We start from the raw sequence: 22,968 nt of genomic DNA, 5'->3' as shown, positions 1-22,968 counted from the left end.
CTCCAGGGTGGCAGGAGGGAGAGGGGTTCCTGAGCTTCAGGGTGACACACTGTCACTGGGCACCGAGTCTGATGCCATGGGGTCCAGAGGCTCTGGTGTTGTCACCATCCCTTCTTGGGGGCCTGGCTAACCTAGAGATCAGTAGGCTGGGTTCTAGGACCTTTGGATGTTTGGGGGGCACTGACTGTGAAGGACCCCGGGGCTGAACGCAAGCTGCTCCCTTAGGTTTCTCGTGTTCCCATTGCTGTTGCTCATGTAGACACCAGCCAGCGCCCTTCCACGGCTGCCCCCATCTGGCCTGGAGTGCCCTGCAGCTTCATGGGGGTGACCGAGGACTGCAGGGCAACTCCCAGAGAAGGCTCACCTAGAACAGGTGAAGAAAGGCCTCCCTGAACCAGATACCTACCTTTCTTTCTCTCTTTCTTTCTTTCTTCTTTCTTTTAAAAGATTTTATTTATTTGACAGAAATCACAAGTAGGCAGAGAGGCAGGCAGAGAGAGGCTGGGTGGGGAGTGGGGGTGGGGGGAGGGGTGGGGTGGGGGGGAGGGTGGGGTGGGGGGGGAAGCAATGCAGGGCTAGATCCCAGGACCCTGAGATCATGACCTGAGCCAAAGCAAAGGCTTAAGCCACCCAGGCACCCCATGAACCAGAAACCTTTCATTGTGGGCCTGGGGAGCAAGGTGGAGTCAGCCTAGGAAAAGAAGGGGCTGGTACTTGTGGAGAAATGAGATGTTGAGTGAAAGCCAGAAAAACCAGGTCTGTCCGAAGGAACAATGGGGAGCCATATAGGGACCTCAAGTGGGGGCGTGACATGGCTGCCCTGCGGAAGAACCCCACAGTCCTTCAGTGGGTGAAGAGATGTAGGAAGATCTGGGTGTTGCTACTGCGCTGCTCTCTGGAAGCCAAGAGCAAGGCAGGATGTATCACGGAGCCTCAGAGTTGGCAATAGAAATGCTAAAAGCTCACCTGGGAGAAAACCCCAGGCTGCAGCCCCCAGGGCAGGTTTTCTGGAGGAGGTGGGACTCTGATTAGAGCAAAGGCTGAGTCAGATTCAGGAAAGAGATTGGGAGGGAGAGGAAGTCTGGGCAGGTTGTAATGAGGTCACAAGGAAGGCTGCCCTGAGGGCTTCCACAGACTGCGGGCAAGATACGCCAATGGAGGTTTCTGAATAGTTCGGTGACACAGACTTGAAGTTTTGCAAGGGAGTGGGGGTGGGAAGGAGGTCTGACACCTAAGGTCTGTGCGCAAGGTACTGTTTTGAACGCTCTGGGGATCTCGGCTCCTTTGTGGAACAATCCTGGGAGGTCATGGATGATGCCACACCCCCTCAGCAGAAAAACAGGAATGGAAGGACAAGAACTTGCTCAGGCTCAATGACCTTGAACCTGACAGCTGATGAGTCCGACTAACAACTATAGATCCATGGCATCTTCAGCTTTTATCCCTGCACCCCAGAGACCTCTGAGCCTCAAAGATGGGGCACTCCCCACCTCTGCCATGCACAGTCCTGTTTGTCAGCTTTCCATCTGCCTCTGCACCCGTACACCTTTGCCTCTTAACCCATTTCCCCTGGGATATCTGGGAGTTTTTTTTTTTTTTTTTAAACAACAAAAACCCCCAACAGACACATATAATATACACACTCCAAAAGCACCTATAACTTTCAACATTTTCAAATAGTGAAGCTTGCCAACAACCTGCAAACAGAGCTCCTTGTGGGAAAACTCGGGATGCTTAGTGTTGCTTCCCAGGAACGGGGGGTGGGGATTTGGGGTGGGGGGTCAATGCTTGTACACCTAGCACTGAGGGCGCACCACTTGTCTGAGGTTCTGCCGGCAGTCCACCTGTTGCCTCTTCTGAAGGCAGAGCTATTGATAAAGTATTTATTTTCAAGAAAACTCAGCCTCTGATTGGCTAGAAAGTCTGTAGAAGGTTTGTTTGTTTGTTTGTTTTTTTTTTTTTAAGATTTTATTTGACACAGAGCGCACAAGTAGGCAGGGCGGCAGGGAGAAGGAGAAGCAAGCTCCCCGCTGAGCGGGAAGCCTAATGCAAGGCTTGATCCCAGGACCCTAAGGATCGTGACCCCAGGGAAAGGCGGACGCTTAACCGACTGAGCCCCCCAGTCGCCCCAGAAGATTTGTATTTTATGTGCTTATGGATTAAGCACAAGAAGAGAAAGCCCATGGGCGGCCTTTGTGTATCTTGTTCTGGAAGAATACAACCTACCTCCCGGTGAGGAAGACTGAAGGAGGCAGTGGGCGTGGGTGAGCGCTCCCAGGTGCGAGGGACAGGACCCCTGATGGAACTTCTGGAAGTGTTTCATTCACTTATTCACTAAATATTGAAGATCCCGTTATGTGTCAGACCCTGTGCTGGGCACTGGGGACGCAATGAACAACATATCACTCCTGTCCTACAACTGACCTTCTAGTGGGTCAAGAGACACTAAGTCAAAGTGAGCAAAGTAGCAAAGGCTGGATGCAGAAGAGAAGCTGGAGGAGGCAGAGGCTGGATCGTGCCTCGGGGGGTTGCTGCCATATTAACTATAATATTTAGACAGTCACATTTGCCGCAGGACTCATACGACGCCTTCGATGTTGTGAGTAGACACCGACGAGTTCCTTTACATCCCCACAGTTTCTAACTTCAAACGGGCCTGGATTTTTCCATAGACCTTGTCACTGGGAAAAGTGGGTTAGAGCCTCAAATTGTGGGTCTCCTCGTATTCGGACCTTTACGGTAGGCGTAGCCGGGGGCGCCGCACATCTTCGAGGCGTGGGCCCCGCCCCCGACGGCGGCGCGCGTGCGCGGGGATAAAAGCGAGGCCGGGTCGGCGCGTGGTCAGTTCCAGGGCAGGGGCGGTGCGGCGAGGAGCTGCATGGCGCAGGGCGGAGTGCGGCGGCCGGCAGCCCTGGGCCTGGCTCTGCGGCTGCTGCTCGGCTTCGGGCTGGGCCTGCAGGCAGCCCCGACCCCGATGCCGACCCAGTCCTTGGCCCAGGCCCCAGGTGAGTGAGCTCCGCTCCCCGCGCACTCCGCGCGCGCGCACCCCTCCGCCGGCCCGCCCCGCCCCGCGCCCCGGCTGCGCCTCGTTATTGGCTGTGGCGCTCGCGGGTCCCGGACACTCCCCCCGCACGTGGCTTGAGACTCTGGCGTGCCGGGAGCCTGGCCCTTGAGCCAGCCATCCCCACAGAGCGATCGTCGCCTGGGTGACCCTGACTGCTTCTCGCTGCCCGGCTTCTGCCTTCTCACACCCCACTCCCGCTCCGCTTTGGCGGACCCCTTTGTCACCTCCAAGCAGCCCTTCAGCCCAGCGTGGGCAGGAAGGCTTGCTGGAGGCTCCGGTTGTCCGACCTCTAACTGCATGGCCGGTCACCTGGCGCCTCTTGGCAGCCGCTGCGGCGAATATACCCCCGTCCGACCCCGAGGGCATATGGCAGAGTTTCCTGGGCCACCAGGCCCCACCCTCCCCATCCCTGCGCCTTGCTCCTCTGGCTTTAGAGAGCAAAAGGTTTCTCTCCCTCCCGGTAACCCCAGGCCCTTGGACACCTGCTCCTGGGCCTAAGTGATCTTGGTGGCCATCTCTGAGGTTCCCAGAGCGGTGGGATAGAGTGATCTCCCTGTAGGCACAGGTGACCCTTGCTTTCAGCTGTGAGCTCCCGTCTGATCTGGTCTCCTGGCTCATCCCAAAGACCTTGCCTTTACAGGCTAAATGTTCCTGGGTCCTTTAAGGGGGCAGGACTCACTTTAACCAAGTACCAAACTGCAAGTGGTCTCCTCCGGACCCTATGATAGGGACTTCTAGAGTGCTCGTTTTACAGGGGAGGGAACTGAGGCTGGACGGAAAAGTCACCGGTCACTTTCATTTTTTCCCCCACTGGTCACTTCTAACTCCTGTCTGACCCCACAGCCCTATGAGGCATGGTGTGCTGTGCTTTGCCCCCCCCCCCCATGTCCAGGAAGAACCCACACTCCAGGGAGGGAGGTCTGGAGGTTTGCAGGGCTGAGAATGGCTAGGCCTGGAGAGGAAACCGCACCCAGAGATGGCCAGACACCCCCACCCTCGTGGGCAGGGAAGGAAGCCAGATCCAGGTCCGGCCATACCTCTTCCTGACTTCAAAAGCTCAGGGACTTTGTGAGCCACAGGTATCATTGTGCCCGGGGGCCTGTGGACAGACTGGCTCTGGGGAACAGGGGGTCTGGAGGCACAGGCCCAAGTAAAGGTGAAAGTGGCAAGAGTACCGGGATGGACTGGAGAGCCACTAGGTTGGGGTATTTGTGCCCCCACCTTCTCTCCCACCACTGCACCCAAGAGAAGGGCCATTCTTTTCCTCCGTCTGTCAGACTCCCTCCTGCTGGCCCTCGTTCTAGGCCGTCCGTGCTGCTCCTCCAGATCAGCACGTAGCTTGAGCCTCACTGCCTGGGGCCCAGGAAGGCTCAGCTCTCATCAGGACACAGCCTGGACCTTGGTGTGACTCGTGTCTGTATTGCCCTGGGCTTGCGGTCACGAGGTCCCGGCCCTGATCTCCACCGCGTGTCCAGTCTGAGTGGATACCAGTTTGAGGACCGTTGTTACTGGGGGAAGGAAGAGCGTCAGGCCTCCCTGAGAGGTGCAGGAGACCCTTCCGAGAAAGAAGCTGAGATCTGAAGGCTGAGAAGGAATCGCCAGTTGCAGAGTGGGGAGGAGAGAGGGAGGACTGGGCCAGGAACCTGCATGGGCAAAGTCCCTGAGGTGGGAACGAGCCCGTCAGGCCAGAGGGAGCTGGTTGAAGAGGGAAGAGGAGGGAGGCGGTGAGGTCCCAGAAGCGGTGGGGCTGGGCCGGGCCTTGCGACCCCACAGACAAAACGGATTTGGCACGAGAAGGGGGCATGGTTTTGAGCAGAGGGGGGGCAAGGGCAGGTGACTAAATGATGTGGCTCTGTGATCCCCAGTGTCCGAATGGAGATGGGGACAGGGCCTTGTGAGGAGGCGGCACGTTCAGGATGGGGAAGGTGGTTGGATCTGGGAGGAATTTAGGAGGTGAGTGGACAAGCCTTGCTAACTAAGCAGGTCCTCTGCCCAGGGCCTCAGTTTCCCCTTGGCTAAGCAGGTGGGATATAACGGGCCGTGCTGGCCCTGATCATGGGCCTGGTGCGGGGCAGGCTTGGAGATGGCCGCTACCCCAGTGCTTTGACCTGTGGATCTTGGAGGGCCTCTAGGGGAGACTGTCTGGCCTGGAGCCTGTAAAGACTCTGGGATCAGTGAGACCTGGGTTCAGACCTGGACTCTGCCACCAGCGCTGCAGCCTGGGGCTTTGTCACTCTCCTCAGTGTCTTCTGCAGCATGGGCATGGCAGGAGAACCTGCGCTCCAGGCCTCCCACCGAGTAGGTCCTCCGCAAATGGTGGCTACCAGTGTCATTCCAGCGCCCTGGGACCTGGCCTGTCTCTAGTGGTCGCAATCTGTAACCTCCATGCCCCTGGCGGAGGGAGCCAGGACTGGTGCCTCCCAGACCTCACTTGTGTGCTCCTTGTAGGCTCCTGCTCGCCCACCAGCTTCCAGTGCCGCACGAGTGGCTTCTGCGTGCCCCTCATTCTGCGCTGCGACGGTGACCAGGACTGCCCAGACGGCAGCGATGAGGAGGACTGCAGTGAGTGGCTTCGCTCTGGGGTCAGGGCCCCAGGGGGTGAGGCGCTGGTTTAAGGGGTGTGGTCTTGGGGGTGATGGGGCGGGGCCCTGAGAGTGGGCAGGGCTTACAAGAAGAGGTGGGTTGTCTGGGAAGGGGACTTGGGGGTGGGGCTCGGGAAGAGGGGCTTGAAGGGAGGCTGGGCCTGGCAGGTGGAGCTCACAATGGGGGGATCTTTAGGATGTGTGGGTTTTCTAAGGTCACCTGTTCCTGGAAGGCGGGGCTTACAAGAAGGCTTGGTGTAGGGGCGTACCGCAGCACTGTTGGGTGGGTGTTTGGGACCTGACTGGCTTTGTACCCCAGGTATCAAGCCTTGTGCTCAGGACGGAGAGTGCCAGCCACCCACTGGCAGCCCCTGCCCTTGTGACAACGTCGAGGACTGCCGAGATGGCATCCACGAGAACGGTCATAACTGCAGTTCCCAGCCCTGCCCGGCGGGGGAGCTCCGCTGCCTGCTGGGCGGTGCCTGTGTCCCACACACGTGGCTCTGCGATGGCCATCCCGACTGTCCCGACTCCAGTGATGAACTTGGCTGTGGTGTGTGCCCTGGGACCTCAGCGTGTCTGGAGGGGTGGGGTGGGCTGCCCGTTAGATAAGGACACTTGACACCCTCTGGTGGGTGACCAGGCTGAAAGTGTGGACACTTGCATCCACCTGGGCCTGCATCCCCTGGGGGCAGCGGGAGATGAGCCGCAAGGTTCCTCCCGCCCCCGTCCCCCGCATCTGGAACACATGTTTGTGTCCCCAGGGTCTCCCCGCCCACCCCCAGCTGCTGAATGCCTGGACTTATTGCAGGAACTGAGACCCTCCAGGAAGGGACTGCCACATCCACGGGGACCCCCGTGACCCCGCACAGTGTCCCCTCTCTCAGGAATGTCACAGCCACCCCCACTGGGGACGAGGACTCGGTCCAGTCTGGAAACCGGAGTGCTTGGGGGGTTATCGCGGCTGCGGGTAAGATGGCCAGGCCCCCCTCCTCCTGGGGCTTGAGGAGGACTCAGGCTGCAAACGCCCCTCTCTGTGCGGCCAGCTCCTGCTCCTGCTGACCCCTGCCTGTCTGACCCCACAGTGGTGCTGAGTGCCGGTGTGGCCGCCATCTCCCTGTTCGTGCTGTCCCGGCTCTGTGCCCGCGGGCGCCTGCACCCGCTGGGGCTGCTGGTGGTCGTGAAGGAGTCGCTGCTGCTGTCAGACAGGAAGCCCTCGCTGCTCTGAGGACAAGCTCTTGCCACCCAGGCTCCTGGTCCCGGAGCGGCGGCAGCTCTGGAGACCTGGTACGTCAGCGGCGGCGCACGGGTGCTGGCACACCGGCCCTCAGCCGTGGGTCCTTCTGGCCAGGCAGCACCGTGGAGCCGAGCTCCTGCAGCCGGTCCCACAGAGGCTGGGGGTGCCGGGACCCTGGATGGGGAGTGCATCACAGTCGGAACGGAAGGGCTGGCCCCGGTCTACTCCGGGGCGCGGCCCCACACGTAGACGCTCCTCCTGCCCTCATCGGAAGGTGCTGATTAAAGTTACTTCACATCCTCCGTCTGCTTCTGGGCCTCTGTCTCCCTCCGCCCGGGCAGCCGAGGGTCTCCCTTACAGCCCCTCCTCCACGATGGTAGTGCCCCCAGAGGGTGGGACTCGGGGACCCAGCCCCGCGCGCTCCCTCGGCCGCTCTGCCTCTGGCTTCCTGGGACCCAGAGGAGGAGGCGGTGGGCCTGGGGCAGCGGGGTGGTCTTCCTTACGTGCCAGCCCCTGTGCGGAGTCCCGGGGGACCGCCATCTGTCGTGGCTTCTCGCTCTCTGAGATGTAAGCTGGGCATCCCAGGGTTGATCTGGGCTCCACCCAGTTTTTTTGGTTTTTTTAAAGGTTTTATTTGTTTATTTGACAAATCACAAGTAGGCAGAGAAGCAGGCAGAGAGAGGGGAAGGGAAGCAGGCTCCTTGCTGAGCAGAGAACCTGACTTGGGGCTCGATCCCAGGATGCTGGGATCGTGACCGGAGCTGAAGGCAGAGGCTTTAACCCACTGAGCCTCCCAGAAGCCCCATCCACCCAGTTTTAACATGGGTGCTTTGTGCTCTGGGCTGTGGACTGCCACTGAAAAGACTCACAGTTCCCAAAAGACGGGGGGCAGGGGGCACACTACCCCATGCCCAGGAAGAAAGCACCAGGGTCCGGAGTCGGGGGGAGCTCGAGGAGAACATGGGCAAGAAGGTTTATTGTGGTTCCCGTGGGCAGGCGGGCTTGGGGTTGGCTTGTTGGAATAACCCCAGCGGGCTCTGGGAGCAGGCGCCGTCTGTCCCGTAGGTACTGGCCTGTTGACAGGGTCGCCACGGGCTAGGAGCGCCTGTGGCATCCGCCTGGGTTTCTGCTCTGCCTGGCCTGCCTCCACTTACCTTTCCTGTCTGCAGCCAGTGTTCCGGCTGGGTCGGCGCTTGGGGTTCTTACAATTGCTGGACGCATTTCAGCAAAGACTATCTGGGAACTTCGAGGAACGAGGGTGATGACTCACGGGTCCTCACCAGAGGGCACACGGCAGCCTCGCTGGCCACACAGCGAGGTCACGGGGAACCTAGAGAGAGAGAGAGAAAGAGTGGACCTGGGGCTCTGCCTTTGTCAGGGTCCGAGGGCAGAGTGTCCAGGGTTTCGGGAACTCACACTTCACTGATGGATTTATTTATTTATTTTTAAGATTGTATTTATTTGACAGAAATCACAAGTAGGCAGAGAGGCAGGCAGAGGGAGAGAGGGAAGCAGGCTCCCCCCTGAGCAGAGAGCCCGACGTGGGGCTCGATCCCAGGACTCTGAGATCATGACCTGAGCTGAAGGCAGACGCTTCACCGACTGAGGCCCCCAGGTGTCCTCTTTTTTAGTGAATTTGAAGCATAAAAAGAGGAATTGAGGCTGGGAAGGAGAAGTGGGGTAACTTGGGCAGTCGACTATCTAGGCCCCCCAGAGCTTTCTGAAAGAGGGAGTTCCAGGGGCAGGTAAACGGATTCCTTATCTGGCAGTGTTGCTTGGAGCTCGGCTGGATTTTCTTGTTTTTAGGTTTTTGTCCCCTTTGCTCAGGCATTGTCAGCATCCGTGGGTCAGAGGGCAAGGGAGGAAGGGGGGTATGAAGCCACTGGCACATGTCACCTAATCAGAGGTCTGGCTCATTCATCGGCATCACGTGGGTTCAGAGGCACAAACCTCCCGCCACGTGTTCTCTGTCACGTCTGCTGCCGCTCTTCCGTCCCACGTAGTGAATGGTGGCTGCTGTCCTCTGGGGGCTGGGCCGGGTGGACATCGGCATCTAGAATTTCTCTGGCATGTCTGGTGCCTTGGGATGGCCAGGGCAGTGGAGCCACCCCCTCCCCTCTCTGGCCCCCTGAGTGCGACGGCCCAGCGTCCCTTTGGATGCCTGCTCTTGCTTCTGTGGAGTCCTAGGTCAGCCCACATGTGCGTGGGGACCACACAAGGGCATGAACCTTGACAGGACCCGCATCGTGGTGCCATCCTTGCAGGCCACCTTCCACGCAGAGGGCAGAGGGCAGAGGGTGGGGCAGGCCAGTGTGGGGGGACGCCTGTCCCCATCAGCCAGCTGACTATCTGTGGGCCCGCGGTTCTGCCCACAGACTGACATTGGTCCCCGCGCCTGTCCCAGCATGCAGATGACAGTTCTGTGTAATGTCATGTGGGACAGCAGTTCTGCCATTTGCTTGCTGGGACAGGCACGGGGACCAATGTCTGTCGCTCTGAAGAGGCTGGGGTTGCAGCTGCCTCTGTTCCCCCGGAGTGGGGCTCGCTCTGCTGTCATGTACAGCAGGCTCAGTGAGTCACTTCCAGGAAACCGCAGGCACGGGCCAAACTTAAAAGTTGGGGAGGGCAGTGTTTGGGGAGCCCAGGAAGAGGAGGCGGTGGACCCTGGCAGGTGGCTGGGAGCAGGTGTTTGGGGGGTTAGAGGCTCCAGGGGATGATGGGGTGTCCTTGTCTCTCTAACTCTTGACCTTCCTCTTTTTTTTTTTTTTTTTAATTAAGGAAAAATTAACATTGGATTAACCATAACCAGTTTAAGTAGACATTCCATGGCACTTAGTACATTCACAGTGTTGGGCACCTAGTTCCGGCACCTTGTCATCCCCCAAAAGGAAACCCTAACCCTCATTAGCGCTCACTCCCCATGGCCATCCCCCAACCCCCGACTCCTAATAACCCACTTCCCATTTCTGTGGGACTGCCTGATCGGGACATGTCATAACGATGCAGTCTACCGCAGGTGGCCTCTGATGCCGTACTTCTTACACCTAGCATCTCAAGTGTTCAAGGGTCTTCCCCCGGCGTTTCCCGGTGCCCCTTTTTCATTACCCCCTCATGACCCAGGCAACGATTGATTGGCTTCTGACACTATAGATTCATCACGTTTCTATTTTTAAAAAAATATTTAAATAATCTCTATACCTAATGTGGGGCTCGAACTCTATCAAGAGTTGCACGCTCTTCCGACTGAGCCCCCAACTGCAGTTCTAGACGCATGTCATAGGTGGCCTGTTCTATCTGGGTGTTTTTTACTTGACATATTTAAGATCTGTACCCGTTGTTGCATGTGCTAAAAGTTAACTCATTTTTTTTTTTTAAGATTTTTTTTAAATTTACCCACTTGATAGAGATCACAAGTAGGCAGAGAGGCAGGCAGAGGGAAGGGGGGAGCAGGCTCCACACCGAGCAGGGAGCCGGAAGCAGGCTCCATCCCAGGACTCTGGAATCATGACCTGAGCCAAAGGCAGAGGCTTATCGACTGAGCCACCCAGGTGCCCCCTGCTTTGAAGTTAGGTCTAAGTTCTTCATGTGCTCTTATTCCTTTTGGGTAAGTACCCCAGGAGAGGAGTGGTTGCATCACGTGGTAGGTATATATTTAATTTAATTTAATTCAATTTTTTTAAATAGCTTCCATGCCCAAAACGGGGCTTGAACTCACAACCCTGAGATCAAGAGTCACAAGCGCTACCAACTGAGCCAACCAGGTGCCCCTTTTAATTTTAAAGAAACGCCAACGTGCCTTACAGAGTGGGTGCACTCTTACTTTCCTCCCCAAGCAACGTATTTATTCTTGTCCCTTCGCTTGCTGTGGGCAGCCTTTGGAATTTTAGCCATTCTAATAGGAGCGTGATAGTATTACATCAAGCCATTGTTGATTGATGTGAAATTGACGTAAGAGAAAATTAATCATTTTAAAGAGAACAACTCCCTGGCATTTAGCACACTCGTAATGTTCTGGAACCAGCACCTCTAATAGGTAGTGCGCGAATCTTTTCACGGGCATGTAGCATTTCAGAAAATATCGACTTGGGACTTTGGGATCGCACTGCATTTCTAGGTTAGTTTGTGGAGGAGGACAAATATTCATTGAGCATCGACACGGTGGCAGGTGTTGTAGATGGTGGAGACTCGCCTTGAACCGAACAAGACCCCTTCCCCCATGGAGAGGAGTTAGTGGAGGTGGCGTGACGGAGCAGATGGTCAGCTACTAAACCCTACTAAAACCACATCAGTGTCAGACGGTGCTAAGTTCTGGAATCTGAGTACCAAAGGAGGAGGGGTGGGCTTGCTGGGTTGGGGGAAGAAGGGTCACTATCTTTCTATTTGATAATCCAAAGAGGCTTCCAGAGCACGGAGACATTTGAGGGGAGACATGAAGGAAGTAAGGTGAACAGTGCGGGTATATAGGTGGAGAACATTCTGAGAAGAGCAAACTCAGTGCAAAGGCCCCGAGGCAGAAGTGCGTTCCAGAAACAGGAAGTCGGGAGGCTTGTGGAGGGGGTGGTGCAGTGGTAAGAGGTGATGTCAGAGATTGCTGGGGTGGGGGTGGGAGGCACAGAGTGAGGGAGGTATGGTGGGTCCTCTTGGAGTTTTCAGTGGAGAGATGCATGGTCTGACTTAGGCTTTGAAGGGTCTTCCTGCAATAACGAAAAAATCCCTCTTTAAGGCAGTGATTTATCTAACTGAAATCTTCTGGCTCAGGACAAGGTTTTTTTTTTTCATTTGTTTTGTTTTTGCCAAATTGGTTTAGTAGCCGCGGTGTGTAGGTACACTTTGTGCTGAAGCCACGCTTACGTTATAATTTGTAATGCGGAACAAAAGGCCAGACTGGGGAAGAAAGGAATCTTGGATGCTTTCTTCTATTCTCATTACAGTGTGAAATTTCCACTTGGATGGGGTTCTTTGGGTTACATGATTAGGTTTCTTTGTTTATTCAAAACGTATTTGCTGTAGATGGATGTTCCCAGCCAGCCAGTCGCCAAGAGCCCAAATGTAGAACCAGTGGAAAGGTCCATCAGGGGATGAATGGATAAACCTGACGGGGCTCATCTGTACGATGGGGTCTTACTCAGCCATAAAAAGGAGTGAAGTCCTGTTAGAGCACGGGAGAGCCTTGAAAATACGTGAAGTGAAAGGAGCAGAAGGTCGGGTATCATATGGTCCCGTTCGTATCCCAGGTAGGGGCAGAAAGAGCGTGGTTGCCGGGGTCTGGGGAGGAGAGCGGGATAGGGGTAGGTAGCTAGAGGCTGTGGGGTTTCTCCTTGAGGGCTGAAATCCCCTACAATTCCTCACAGTGCTCATGGCACAAAATCTGCAAATATCCTAAAATATCCTAAATCTCCTGAAATCCTAAAATCAAACAAAATGTAGTGGGTGAATTCTAGGGTCTTCTAGGGTATGTCGTGGGCTGAGTCATGTCCTCTCCCAACTTCTGTGCAGAAGCCCTAATCTTCTGTACCTCAAAACATGACTGTATTTAGGGATGGGGCCTTTATCATTTACTTTTAATTTTTAAAATTGTGACACCTTTAAGGAGGTGATTCAGGAAGCCACTGGAGTGGGCCCCGATCCAATCTGTTGGGTGTCCTTTTTTTTTTTTTTTTAAGATTTTATTTATTTATTTATTTGACAGAGAGAGAGATCACAAGCAGGCAGAGAGGCAGGCAGAGAGAGAGAGGAGGAAGCAAGCTCCCCGCCGAGCAGAGAGCCCGATGCAGGACTCGATCCCAGGACCCGGAGATCACGACCCGAGCTGAAGGCAGCGGCTTAACCCACTGAGCCACCCAGGTGCCCCTTGTTGGGTGTCCTTTGAGCAAAGGAAATTTTGGATACACAGAGCAGGCTCACGGATGTGGACACGGAGGGATGACCACATGCGATCACAGGGAGAAGGTGGCCACCTGCCAGCAGAGGAGGGAGGCCTCAGAGGGAACCAGCTTTCCTGGCACCTTGAGCTGGACTTCTAGTCTCCAGAACTGTAAGAAAAAAACCTAAGTCCTAGAGTGTGGCGTGTTTGGTTATGGTCACCTTAGCAGACTAAATGGTGTGTCATACCTCAGAGGTTCTTTTATTTTTATTAATTATTTTTTAAAGAGTTCTTTTTAAAAGATTTTATTAATTTGACAGAGAGAGAGAAAGACATCACAAGTAGGCAGAGCAGCAGGCAGAGAAGGGGGAAGCAGGCTCCCCGCTGAGCCGAGAGCCTGATGTGGGGTTCGATCCCAGGACCCTGAGATCATGACCTGAGCCAAAGGCAGAGGCTTAACCCACTGAGCCACCCAGGCGTCCCTATTATTATTTTTTTTTAAGATTAAAAAAAAAGATTAATAGATTTATTTAAACCATAATACACAGTCATCACTGCCAGACTGAATATGAAATGTTCCATGTTCGATCCAATTTTCCTTCCTGGATAAGTTTTTCTTTCTTATCTCTGTCAGTTTTGAAAACATAAAACCGGAAGAAAAGGGGCCCAATCCCAAACAGAGCTCCTAAGAGCGAAGTCTTGGGAGTGGGTCTGAAATTGGGATCGATGTTTGCTGATCTTGCCTGGGTGCAACGGATCAAGACAGGATCTTCGATGAGCTCTTGGCATTTGGGGTCATTGTACTGAAGCAGATACTCCCATTTAGGTTGGGATCTTGCGGCCAACCGGTCGGCTTGTGCCTTCCGGGCTTCCAGAGAGATGTTGTGTTCAGCAGGGTTGAGGGTAGGGTAGCCAGAGGCAACGGGCTGGTGCTTAGGGAATGACATCTTGGCAATCCGGCACACAACTGCGCCTGCCTGTTTTTTAAGATTTTATTTATTTGACAGAATACAAGCATGGGGAGGGGCAGGGAGAGGGAGAGGGAGATGCAGGCTTCCTGCTGAGCAGGGAGCCTGATGTGGGGCTTGAACCCACCACCCAGGGATCATGACCTGAGCCAAAGGCAGATGCTTAACCGACTGAGCAACCCCCCACCCCCGGCATCCCCAGTTTGGCGGGTTTTGTTTTGTTTGTTAAAGATTTTGTTTATTTATTTGACACACAGAGATCACAAGTAGGCAGAGAGACAGAGCGGGGTTGGGGGGAAGCAGGCTCCCTGCTGAGCAGGGAGTCCTATGTGGGGCTCAATCCCAGGACCCTGGGATCATGACCTGAGCTGAAGGCAGAGGCTTTAACCCACTGAGCCACCCAGGCGCCCCCCCAATTTGGGTTTTTAGTAGGTGCGTGGCGGTATCTTGTTTTAATTTGCAATTCCCTGATCACAGATGTGCGGAACATCTTTTGAACGCTTCTTTGCCATGTGATATGTTTCGGAACTAGAAATCAGTTGCATAGCCTTGTACATACACTAACTGCCACCAAGGTTTACTTTTAAGTGTACTCTTCGCTGCTGAAGTTTAATTTTATGTTATGTGGATTTCATCTCAACGATTAACCCCCCCCCCCCCCCGAAAAAAGCAAAAGGTGGAAGATGACCCAGCCTATCTGTGTGCTGATGGGAACCATCTGGTGCAGAGGGAGGGTTCTGGGGTGGCTTCTGGCATAGGCAAGCCTGTCTGGGAGGTGGTGGCCCACGGGGCAAGGTCTGGGAGCTGGTGGCCCCCGGGGGCTTTGCCCGGGCTCCGGGCACGTTGTTTACCCACAGCCCCGGAGGGAAGGCTGGCCTGTGGGTCTAGGTGCAGGCTGGCAGCTGTGATGACTAAGGATGTCTTTCTGCTGGTGTCTGTTTCCGGGATGGGGCGTCTGTTCTGCCCCAAGGGTGGGAGCGCGATTTCCGCAGGAGGACAGATGGGCTGGGGCTGCGCTGCGCGGTGCGCGGTGCGCGGTGCGCGGTGCGCCGGCGTCCCCGAGAATGCCGCGAGCGACCTGCAGGGGGCGCTCCCTCCCTTCACCATCCGGCCTGGAGTCTCCCCCTCACCACGTGCTGCTTCTGGTTCTTTCCCATAGTTCTTCCCCGGGTTCCGGCGTTTGCTTTTGTTTCTGACCTTCGCTCGCTGTCCCTTCAGGTGACCTTCACCTTTGTGTTTTCCTTGTTGTAAAATAAACATAAATGGTGGTGGTGGGGGGGGTGTCCCATGAAGCAGCTGGCTCCCGCTCAGGTCATGATCTAGGGGTGCTGGGATGGAGCCCCACGTGGGGTTTGTTCCTCTCCCTCTGCCCCTTCCCCCCATGCACCCGCCTGCTCTAATAAATAAAATCATTTAAAAATGCATACATAACACGAAGTTTATCGTTTTAACCATTTCTAGGTACACATTTCAGTGGCATGGTGTGCAGCCATCACCATCATCCGCTTCCAGAGCTCTCCATCTTGCAAAACTGAAGCTCCGACCCTGTTACACTCCACCTCCCCCGCCCCTGGCTCCCACTGTCTACTTTCTGTCTCTATGACTTTGACTCCTCCAGGGACCTCACAGCAGTGGAATCATGCCTCGTTTGGCTCTTTGTGCCTGGCTCCTTTGACCTCCAACGTGTTTGCTGTCCATGTGGCAGCAGGTGTCAGGATTTCTGTATTTTTAATTTTTATTTTTATTTCCAAAAGGCTCCCTTATTTCCTTCCATGGACTAGAAATGTGACAAGTCTTTTAAACTGAGCTAGTGTGCATCTTAAGCTGGCTTCTCCTTTCCTCAATGCTTTGCTAACAGACTTGCTAGGACATTGCGTGCGCTGCCCCAGCCCTGGGTCTGCCCTAGCCCTATCATGCTGCAGGTCCGAGTTCGGAGAACCTGTCCATGGTGCCGTGGCAAAAGCAAGTATCAATGTCAGAGACAAGTCCGTCAGCTGCCAGAGCTAAATTACCCTGATTTTCTGAGGTTTACTCATCTGAGCTTTTCTGGCTGAATTGTCCTTTGGTCATGATACAATTCTGAAGTCCCCCACCCCCAACCCCTGCCGCCTGCTCCGCTGGTGAGATTTGGTTGGCAGTATGTTAGGATTTCTGCTTCGAGGGACAGTACTGAAAATTGGTGTCAATTTTCTTGTCTTGGTCCAGGGCCTTACCTGTTTTCATTTTTATTGAAGTGAAATTTACATAAGAAAATGAACCCTTGAGGGGTGCCTGGGTGACTCAGTTAAGCACTGGACTCTTTTTTTAAAGATTTTATTTATTTATTTGACAGATCACAAGTAGGCAGAGAGGCAGGCAGGGGGATGGGGGAAGCAGACTCCCTGCTGAGCAAAGAGCCCAGTGCCGGGCTCCATCCCAGGATCCTTGGATCATGACCGGAGCTGAAGGCAGAGGCTTTAACCCACTAAACCACCCCGGCGCCCCAGGCACTAGACTCTTGATTTTGGCCCAGTTCATGACCTCAGGCTTATGAGATTGAGCCCTGTGCGTCGTTGGGCTCCAGGCTCAGTACCGAGTCTGCTTGAGATTCTCTCTCTCCCTCCGCCCCTCCCCGCTTGTGCTCACTCTCTCTTTCTCTCTCTAACAAATAAAGAAAAGAAAAATAAAATTAACCCTTTGAACAAACAATTCAATGACACATAGTACGTTCACAGTGTTTCACAGCTACCGCCTTTGTCTGGTTCCAGAACGTTCCCATCCCCACAGAAGGAAACCCCATACTCATTAAGCAGTTGCAATGCCCACCCCCCACCCTTCCCTTTTTCATAGGTAACCACCGATCTGCCTTGTGTCGCCATGGATTTGCCCATTGTGGAGATGTCATACGAACAGAATCACGCGATATGTCACTGTGTGTGTCTGACTTCTTTCCCTTAGCATCTTGTAGTACGTTACTCCGTCCTCGGAAAGGAAACCAGCTGTTCCCCTCCTCTTGCTCCCTCTTCCTATTCCTGATATCAACCAGCATCAGATGGGAATTATCTGCTACCTGAAAGGCTGATAAAACTTGATTGTGGTTTAACAACCTTGGTTCTGTCCTTTCCGGAGGAGGGCCTTGTCCCCCCATTGTTTCCATCAGTCACATTTATGGATCTACTTAGGTTTTCTGATTCTTCTTGGTGTGAGTTTTTGCTTTTTATGTTTCCCCATAAATGTATTTATTTCAGCTGGATCTTCAAATTTATGGGCTTATAGTTCTCTGGTTTTTTGCTTTTAAATATTTTGCTTAATCATTTGAGAGGAGACAGAGAGAGACAGAGCATAAACATAAGCAGGGGGAGTGGCAGACAGAGGGACGCGGGGCCCAGTCCCAGGACCCTAGGATCGTGACCTGAACTGAAGGCAGCAGGTGACCATCTGAGCCACCCAGGCGACCCTAGAGTTCTTTGGTTTCGTTTCAGTCTTCTGTTTTGTTTTGTTTTGTTTTTACCACCCCTCACCCGCCATCCCTGCAGCCACCAATCTGTTCTTTGTATCTGAATTCGATTTGGGGTTTTATTTTTTTTGTTTGTTTTGTTTTTGTTTTTGGATTCCACAAGTGAGGTCATGCAGTGTTTGTCTCTGACTTATCTCACTGAGCAGAACACCCTCAAGGTCCCTCCCTGTTGTCGGAAATGGCAGGATTTCCCTCTTTCTTGAAGCGAGTTGTATCATGTTGTATGTATCCCTTTTCTTTATCCATGGATGGACACTTAGGTTCTTCCCCTGTCTTGGCTCTCGCGAGTCACATGGCAGAGAACCTGGGGCTGTGGATATCTTTTCACGGCAGATTTTACTTCCTTTGGGTAAATTCCCAAAAGTGGAATTACTGGATCAGTGGCGGTTCTCGCTTTTGTTTTTTGAGGACCCTTTGGACTCTTTTCCAGCATGGTAAGTTGCACCTGTTCGCTCTCCCACCGGCAGGTGCACGCGGCATCTCCTCGGTCCCTGGCCCGAGGCGGTTGTTACTTCTCATCGTTCTGACTTACAGTTGCTCTTAACCTCACGTATATTTTTAAAACTCTCCTCACTTGCCCCCGCTCATTTTCCCCAAGTGTTTATCTCCTGAGTCTTCCCAAAGAGCCAGGGTTTGGTTTTTATTCTTGGCGTTTTTGTTCCTTTGCCTTCTGTATGGTTGATTCCCGCTTTAATCTGTGTTATTTCCTTGTTTTCTTGTGTGGGGTTTTCTCTATTGTGCACTTGCTGGCCTGCCGCCAGGTCCCCTTTCTGGCTGCACTCAGCCTCCTGCCATGGGAGTGCCTGGCTGGGTGGCTGCAATCCTGTTCAGAGATCCCAGCCAGGCTGATGGGCTCCCGGCCCTGGATTGTGAATCTAGGGTCTGCGTGGGCGAGGCCAGGCTTCTCAGGGCTGAGCGGTAGGGCAGGGTTGGGGACTCAGGTACAGGTAAGGTAATGGGATGTTGCATCCATCAAGGGGGTGAAGCCAGTCAAAGAGATGAGAGCAATTCTAGAGGGCTTCCTGGAGGAGTAGCCTTGTCTGGGCTGAGAGGTGGGTAGAAGTGGGCCTTGAATGGTGAGCCTTTAGCATCTTGGAGAGGGCTTGTGGGCCCCTCTAAAGAATGGAAAAAAACCTTATTCCTAGAATAAGAACAAAACAACTGTAGAGAAAGCGCACAGATACACAGGACAGCATGCCTAGGTTGCAAGGAGAAACACATGGAGATACGACGGGGAGCACACCTGAGCACGTACGGGCTGCCGGCAGCGTGACCTCAGTGAGCATCCGAACACACCTGACCCACAGGGCGCCTGAGTGGCTCAGCGGGTTAAGTCTCTGCCTTCGGCTCAGGTCATGGTCCCAGGGTCCTGGGATCGAGCCCCACATCGGGCTCTCTGCTCAGCAGGAAGCCTGCTTCCCTTCCTCTCTCTGCCTGCCTCTCTGCCTACTTGTGATCTCTGTCTGCCAAATAAATAAATAAAATCTTAAAAAAAATAAAAAAGAACACACCTGACCCAGAAACAGATCTTCAAAGATTTGCACACGAACGATCATAGCAGCGTAGTTCACAATGGTCAAAAGAAACAACCTGGATGTCTGTTGGTGAGCGAATGGATAAACCAGATGTAACCTAGCCGGACCATGGACTAGCATTCACGCATCAAGAGGAATGAAGGGTAATGAACAACATAATGAGCGTTCAAAACATGGGGCTGAGTGAGAGGCGTGGACACGATAGGTCATGGCTCCTGTGATGCCATCGCTATGGTTCTGTGGCTTGGAACAGGCAAACCCAGAGAGACAGAAGGCAGGTGGGTGGTTGACAGGGGCTCGAGGAAGGAGGGGCGGGAGTGAGTACCAGTGGGGGGTGAGCCCTTTGGGGGGGATGGAAGTGTCTTGGAACCCAGTAGAGGTGGTGGTGGCTTGCCACTGAATCATTCACTTTAACGATTGATTTACTTTTAAAAAATATTTTATTTATGTATTTGACACAGGGGAGCAGGGGAGCACCAGGCAGAGGGAGAAACGGGGAGCCCGATGTGGGGCTCGATCTCAGGACCCCGGGATCATGACCCCAGCCGAAGGCAGACGCTTAACCGACTGAGCCACCCAGGTGACCCCGAATCGTTCACTTTAAAATGATTAATTTTATGCGAATTTGACCTCCATAGAATAACATATATTAAGGAGAAGTTTTCCATCATTTCTGTAGATGTGGAGTATGAAGGAGACTCCAGCTTGCTCTAGTCAGCCCCTCTGCAGTCTGCCGGCTTCCTCTGCACAGGATTGTGCGTGTGTGTGTGTGTGTGTGTGTGTGTGTTTAAGTAATCTCTGTGTCCCACGTTGGGGCTCAAACTCACAACCCAGAGCTGAAGTCACACGCTCCTTCCACTGAGCCAGCTGGGCACCCTGTCCCACCCCTACTCAGTTTTCGAAATCTTTTTATTGTTTTATTGTGAGTCGGCATCTATAAAAAGGTACACCAAGCAAACATTATGGATACTTATAAGTGAACACCTGCTTACACCCACTTTTCAGTTAAAAAGCTCATGCTCGTACTTTCTCCCCTCCCATTTTGTTTTATTGGAATTTTGGCAAAAATGAAAAACAGGGAAATATTAACAGGAGAAACAAAGTGATAATCCTTGCTACCTCAACAGCCCCAAATTCATTACCATTGATGTTTTGACATATTTGCTTCTACTATTTTCTGTGTATATTTGTTTAAAAACATGCAAATAATTTTCACTTGCCTGGCTGGCTCTGTTGGTAGAGCATGCAATTCTAGACCTCTGGGTTGTAAGGCTGAGGCCCACACTGGATGTAGAGATGACATAAAGTCTTAAAAAATATACCAATAATTTATAAATAAATGCATCCTTAAAAAGGAGGAAGTTTTAATGAAACTGCCTTCTGGTCTCCAACCTTCTACTACGTAGTCTTTTATTTTTTAATTAAAAAAATTTTTTTTAAAGATTTTATTTATTTATTTGACAGAGATCACAAGTAGGCAGAGAGACAGGCAGAGAGAGGGGGGAAGGAAGCTCCCTGCTGAGCAGAGAGCCTGATGCAGGGCTTGATCCCAGGACCCTGAGATCATGACCTGAGCCGAACATAGAGGCTTAACCCACTGAGCCACCCAGGCACCCCAATTATTTTTTAATTTTTAAAAAAGATTTTATTTATTTATTTGAGAGAGAAAGAGAGAGAGAGACATGGATGGGGAGGGAGGGGGCAGAGTGCGGGAGAAGCAGACTCCCTGATAAGCAGGGAGCCCAACTCAGGGCTTGATCCCGGGACTCTGGGATCATGACCTGAGCTGAAGGCAGACACTTAACTAAGTGAGCCACTCAGGCGCCCCCTACTACACAGTCTTTAGTTCACATTAATATATATATATATATATATATAACCATAATTTGTTTTGTATTTTTATGTAGATGTGATTCTATACATATTTTAGCAAGTTTTTTTTTTTTCCTTTACTCTAATAGCATGTTTTTGGTGCCTCTCCAGGTTGAAGATATGACTGTCATTTGCACTGATCATGTGCATTTTGCTAGTACCTTTCCCTGGTACTGGCCTGTTGGACACCTTTCCTTTTTCCTGCTAGCTGCGAAGCCCCTACGGCCTCAGCCTTTCCCCGTGTGTCTGAAATGCTGGGAAACAGAGGTGGGGGCTTGTGGGGTCAGCATATTTTCAGCTGTTTTAGTTAGTGCCTACTTGTCTTCATAAATGACCTGCGTCGGTTTGCCCCCCAGGAAAACATCACCCCCCCCCTCCCGCCATCTCATTAACATTTGATATTATTGAATTTACCTTTTTTCCTCCCTCCTGATTGGAAAGGAAGTCTCACGGGACTTTCCATAGGCATTTTCCTGACCATTAGGGAGGCTGAGTGCTTTTTTATATTTTATTAATAGACTTTCTTTTCCAGAGAAGTTTTAGCTTCACGGCAACACTGAAACCAGAGCTCCCATATACTCACTGCCACATACAGGCACAGCCTACCCCACAGCCGCCACCCCCACCGGATGGGTACCTTTGGTCCAGTCAGAGAACCTGCTGCCATCATGCTCTGGGGACCGGCAGGCCTGTTGCTTGGCCTGCTCGCCAGCAACTGTGTTGTCAGCGCTCCGGAGTTTGGGTATTCTTATTTTTTGTTTTGTTTTGTTTTTAAGGATTTTATTTTATTTTTTTCAAAGGTTTTATTTATTTATGTGACAGATCACAAGTAGGCAGAGAGGCAGGCAGAGAGAGAGGAGGAAGCAGGCTCTCTGCTGAGCAGAGAGCCCGATGCGGGGCTCGATCCCAGGACCCCGAGACCATGACCTGAGCCAGAGGCTTAACCCATTGAGCCACCCAGGCGCCCCAAGTATTCCTTATTTTTTTTAGAGAAGAGTTCTTTATCACATGTTTTTGCAATTTTTCCTCCCAGTCTGTACCTGTCTTCTCACTCTGTTGATGCCGTCTCTCTCCGAGCAGGAATTTTTCATTTTATTTATTTGTTATTATTATTTTTTTAAGATTTCACTTTTGAGAAAGAGCACACAAGTGGTTTGGGGGGGAGGCAGAGGGAGAGAGAGAAGCAGGCTCCCCGCTGAGCAGAGAGTCTGATGTGGGGCTCAATCCCAGAACCCTGAGATCATGACCTGAGCTGAAGACAGAGGCTTAACCCACTGAGCCACCCAGGCGCCCCCAGAAGTGCATTTCTTCTGTACATCAAGTTGGCGAAAACTAAAGGGTTGACACTGTGAGCCTCCTGTCCATGAACACGGAGCTTTCTTCAGAGTTGTGCAGTTTTCCTCATGAAGGACTTGTATGTATTTTGTTAGATTGATATCAGTGGATTTAATTTGGGGGGTGATAGTATAAATGATATTGTGCTTTTTTTTTTTTTAAGATTATTTATTTATTTATTCGTTATATATAGAGAGAGAGAGACAGAGCGCAAGCACAGGCAGACAGAGTGACAGGCAGAGGCAGAGGGAGAAGCAGACTCCCTGCCGAGCAAGGGGCCCGATGTGGGACTCGATCCCAGGATGCTGGGATCATGACCTGAGCCGAAGGCAGCCACTTAACCAACTGAGCCACCCAGGCGTCCCAATGATATTGTGCTTTTAATTTCAAATTCCGCTTTCTGACGGCTAGTACATAGGAAAGTGATAGACTTTTATACACTGACCTTGTATCTTGCCACATTACTCCAAGGGCTTATTAGTTCCAGGAGGACATTTTGTCAATTATTTTGGATTTTTTTTTCTTTTTAAGATTTTATTTATTTATTTGACAGAGAGAGAGAGAGAGAGACAGCGAGAGAGGGAACAGAAGCAGGGGGAGTAGGAGATGGAGAAGTAGGCTTCCCACAGAACTGGGAACCTGATTTGCCGTAGTCCTGTTCTTAGAAAGCTTCGAGCTTCTCCCCATTAAGTAGGATGCTAGCTGTGGGGTTTTGTAGATTTTTTTTTAAAAAGAATTTATTTATTTATTTGACAGAGACAGAACACAAGTAGGCAGTGAGGCAGGCGGGGGGGCGGGGGAAGCAGGCTCCCCGCTGAGCAGAGAACCTGATGTGGGACTCCATCCCAGGACTCTGGGACATGACCTGAGCCGAAGTCAGTGGCTTAACCCACTGAGCCACCCAGGAACCCTGTAGATATTCTTTATCAAGATGAGGAAATTCCCCTCTATTCCTAGTTTACCGGCATTCCCATGTTTTTTCCCCATCTTTTATTTATTTACTTATTTTTAAAGAT

General features: G+C 52.5%; 1 protein-coding gene and 1 long non-coding RNA gene across 2 annotated transcripts; both read left to right on the top strand.

The window, feature by feature from the left end:
* Positions 1–2,795: 2,795 nt before the first annotated feature.
* On the top strand, positions 2,796–7,185 carry CD320 (CD320 molecule). Its single transcript, XM_082729443.1, has 5 exons — positions 2,796–3,005; positions 5,513–5,626; positions 5,966–6,199; positions 6,458–6,616; positions 6,732–7,185. Exons 1-5 carry the CDS (start codon positions 2,879–2,881, stop codon positions 6,872–6,874), a joined length of 777 nt encoding a protein of 258 aa, XP_082585569.1. The 5' UTR covers positions 2,796–2,878; the 3' UTR covers positions 6,875–7,185.
* Positions 7,186–19,183: 11,998 nt separating this feature from the next.
* LOC309866162 lies at positions 19,184–20,118 on the top strand. The gene is made up of 2 exons (XR_014312479.1): positions 19,184–19,325; positions 19,425–20,118. It is a non-coding gene; the product is annotated as an uncharacterized lncRNA (long non-coding RNA).
* Positions 20,119–22,968: the final 2,850 nt, after the last annotated feature.

The sequence above is a fragment of the Mustela nivalis genome (assembly GCF_964662115.1).
Source record: "Mustela nivalis genome assembly, chromosome: 1".
Lineage (NCBI taxonomy): Eukaryota > Metazoa > Chordata > Mammalia > Carnivora > Mustelidae > Mustela > Mustela nivalis.
The sequence above is the reverse complement of the archived record's forward strand: the minus strand, read 5'-3'. Positions and strand labels throughout refer to the sequence as shown.

Excerpts from the sequence above, each read along its gene's own strand:
- CD320 (XM_082729443.1), top strand. The coding sequence starts at position 2,879 with ATGGCGCAGGGCGGAGTGCGGCGGCCGGCAGCCCTGGGCCTGGCTCTG. Across the intron at positions 3,006-5,512 it reads GTCCTTGGCCCAGGCCCCAG|GCTCCTGCTCGCCCACCAGC; the intron begins GTGAGTGAGCTC and ends TGCTCCTTGTAG. Across the intron at positions 5,627-5,965 it reads CAGCGATGAGGAGGACTGCA|GTATCAAGCCTTGTGCTCAG; the intron begins GTGAGTGGCTTC and ends TTTGTACCCCAG.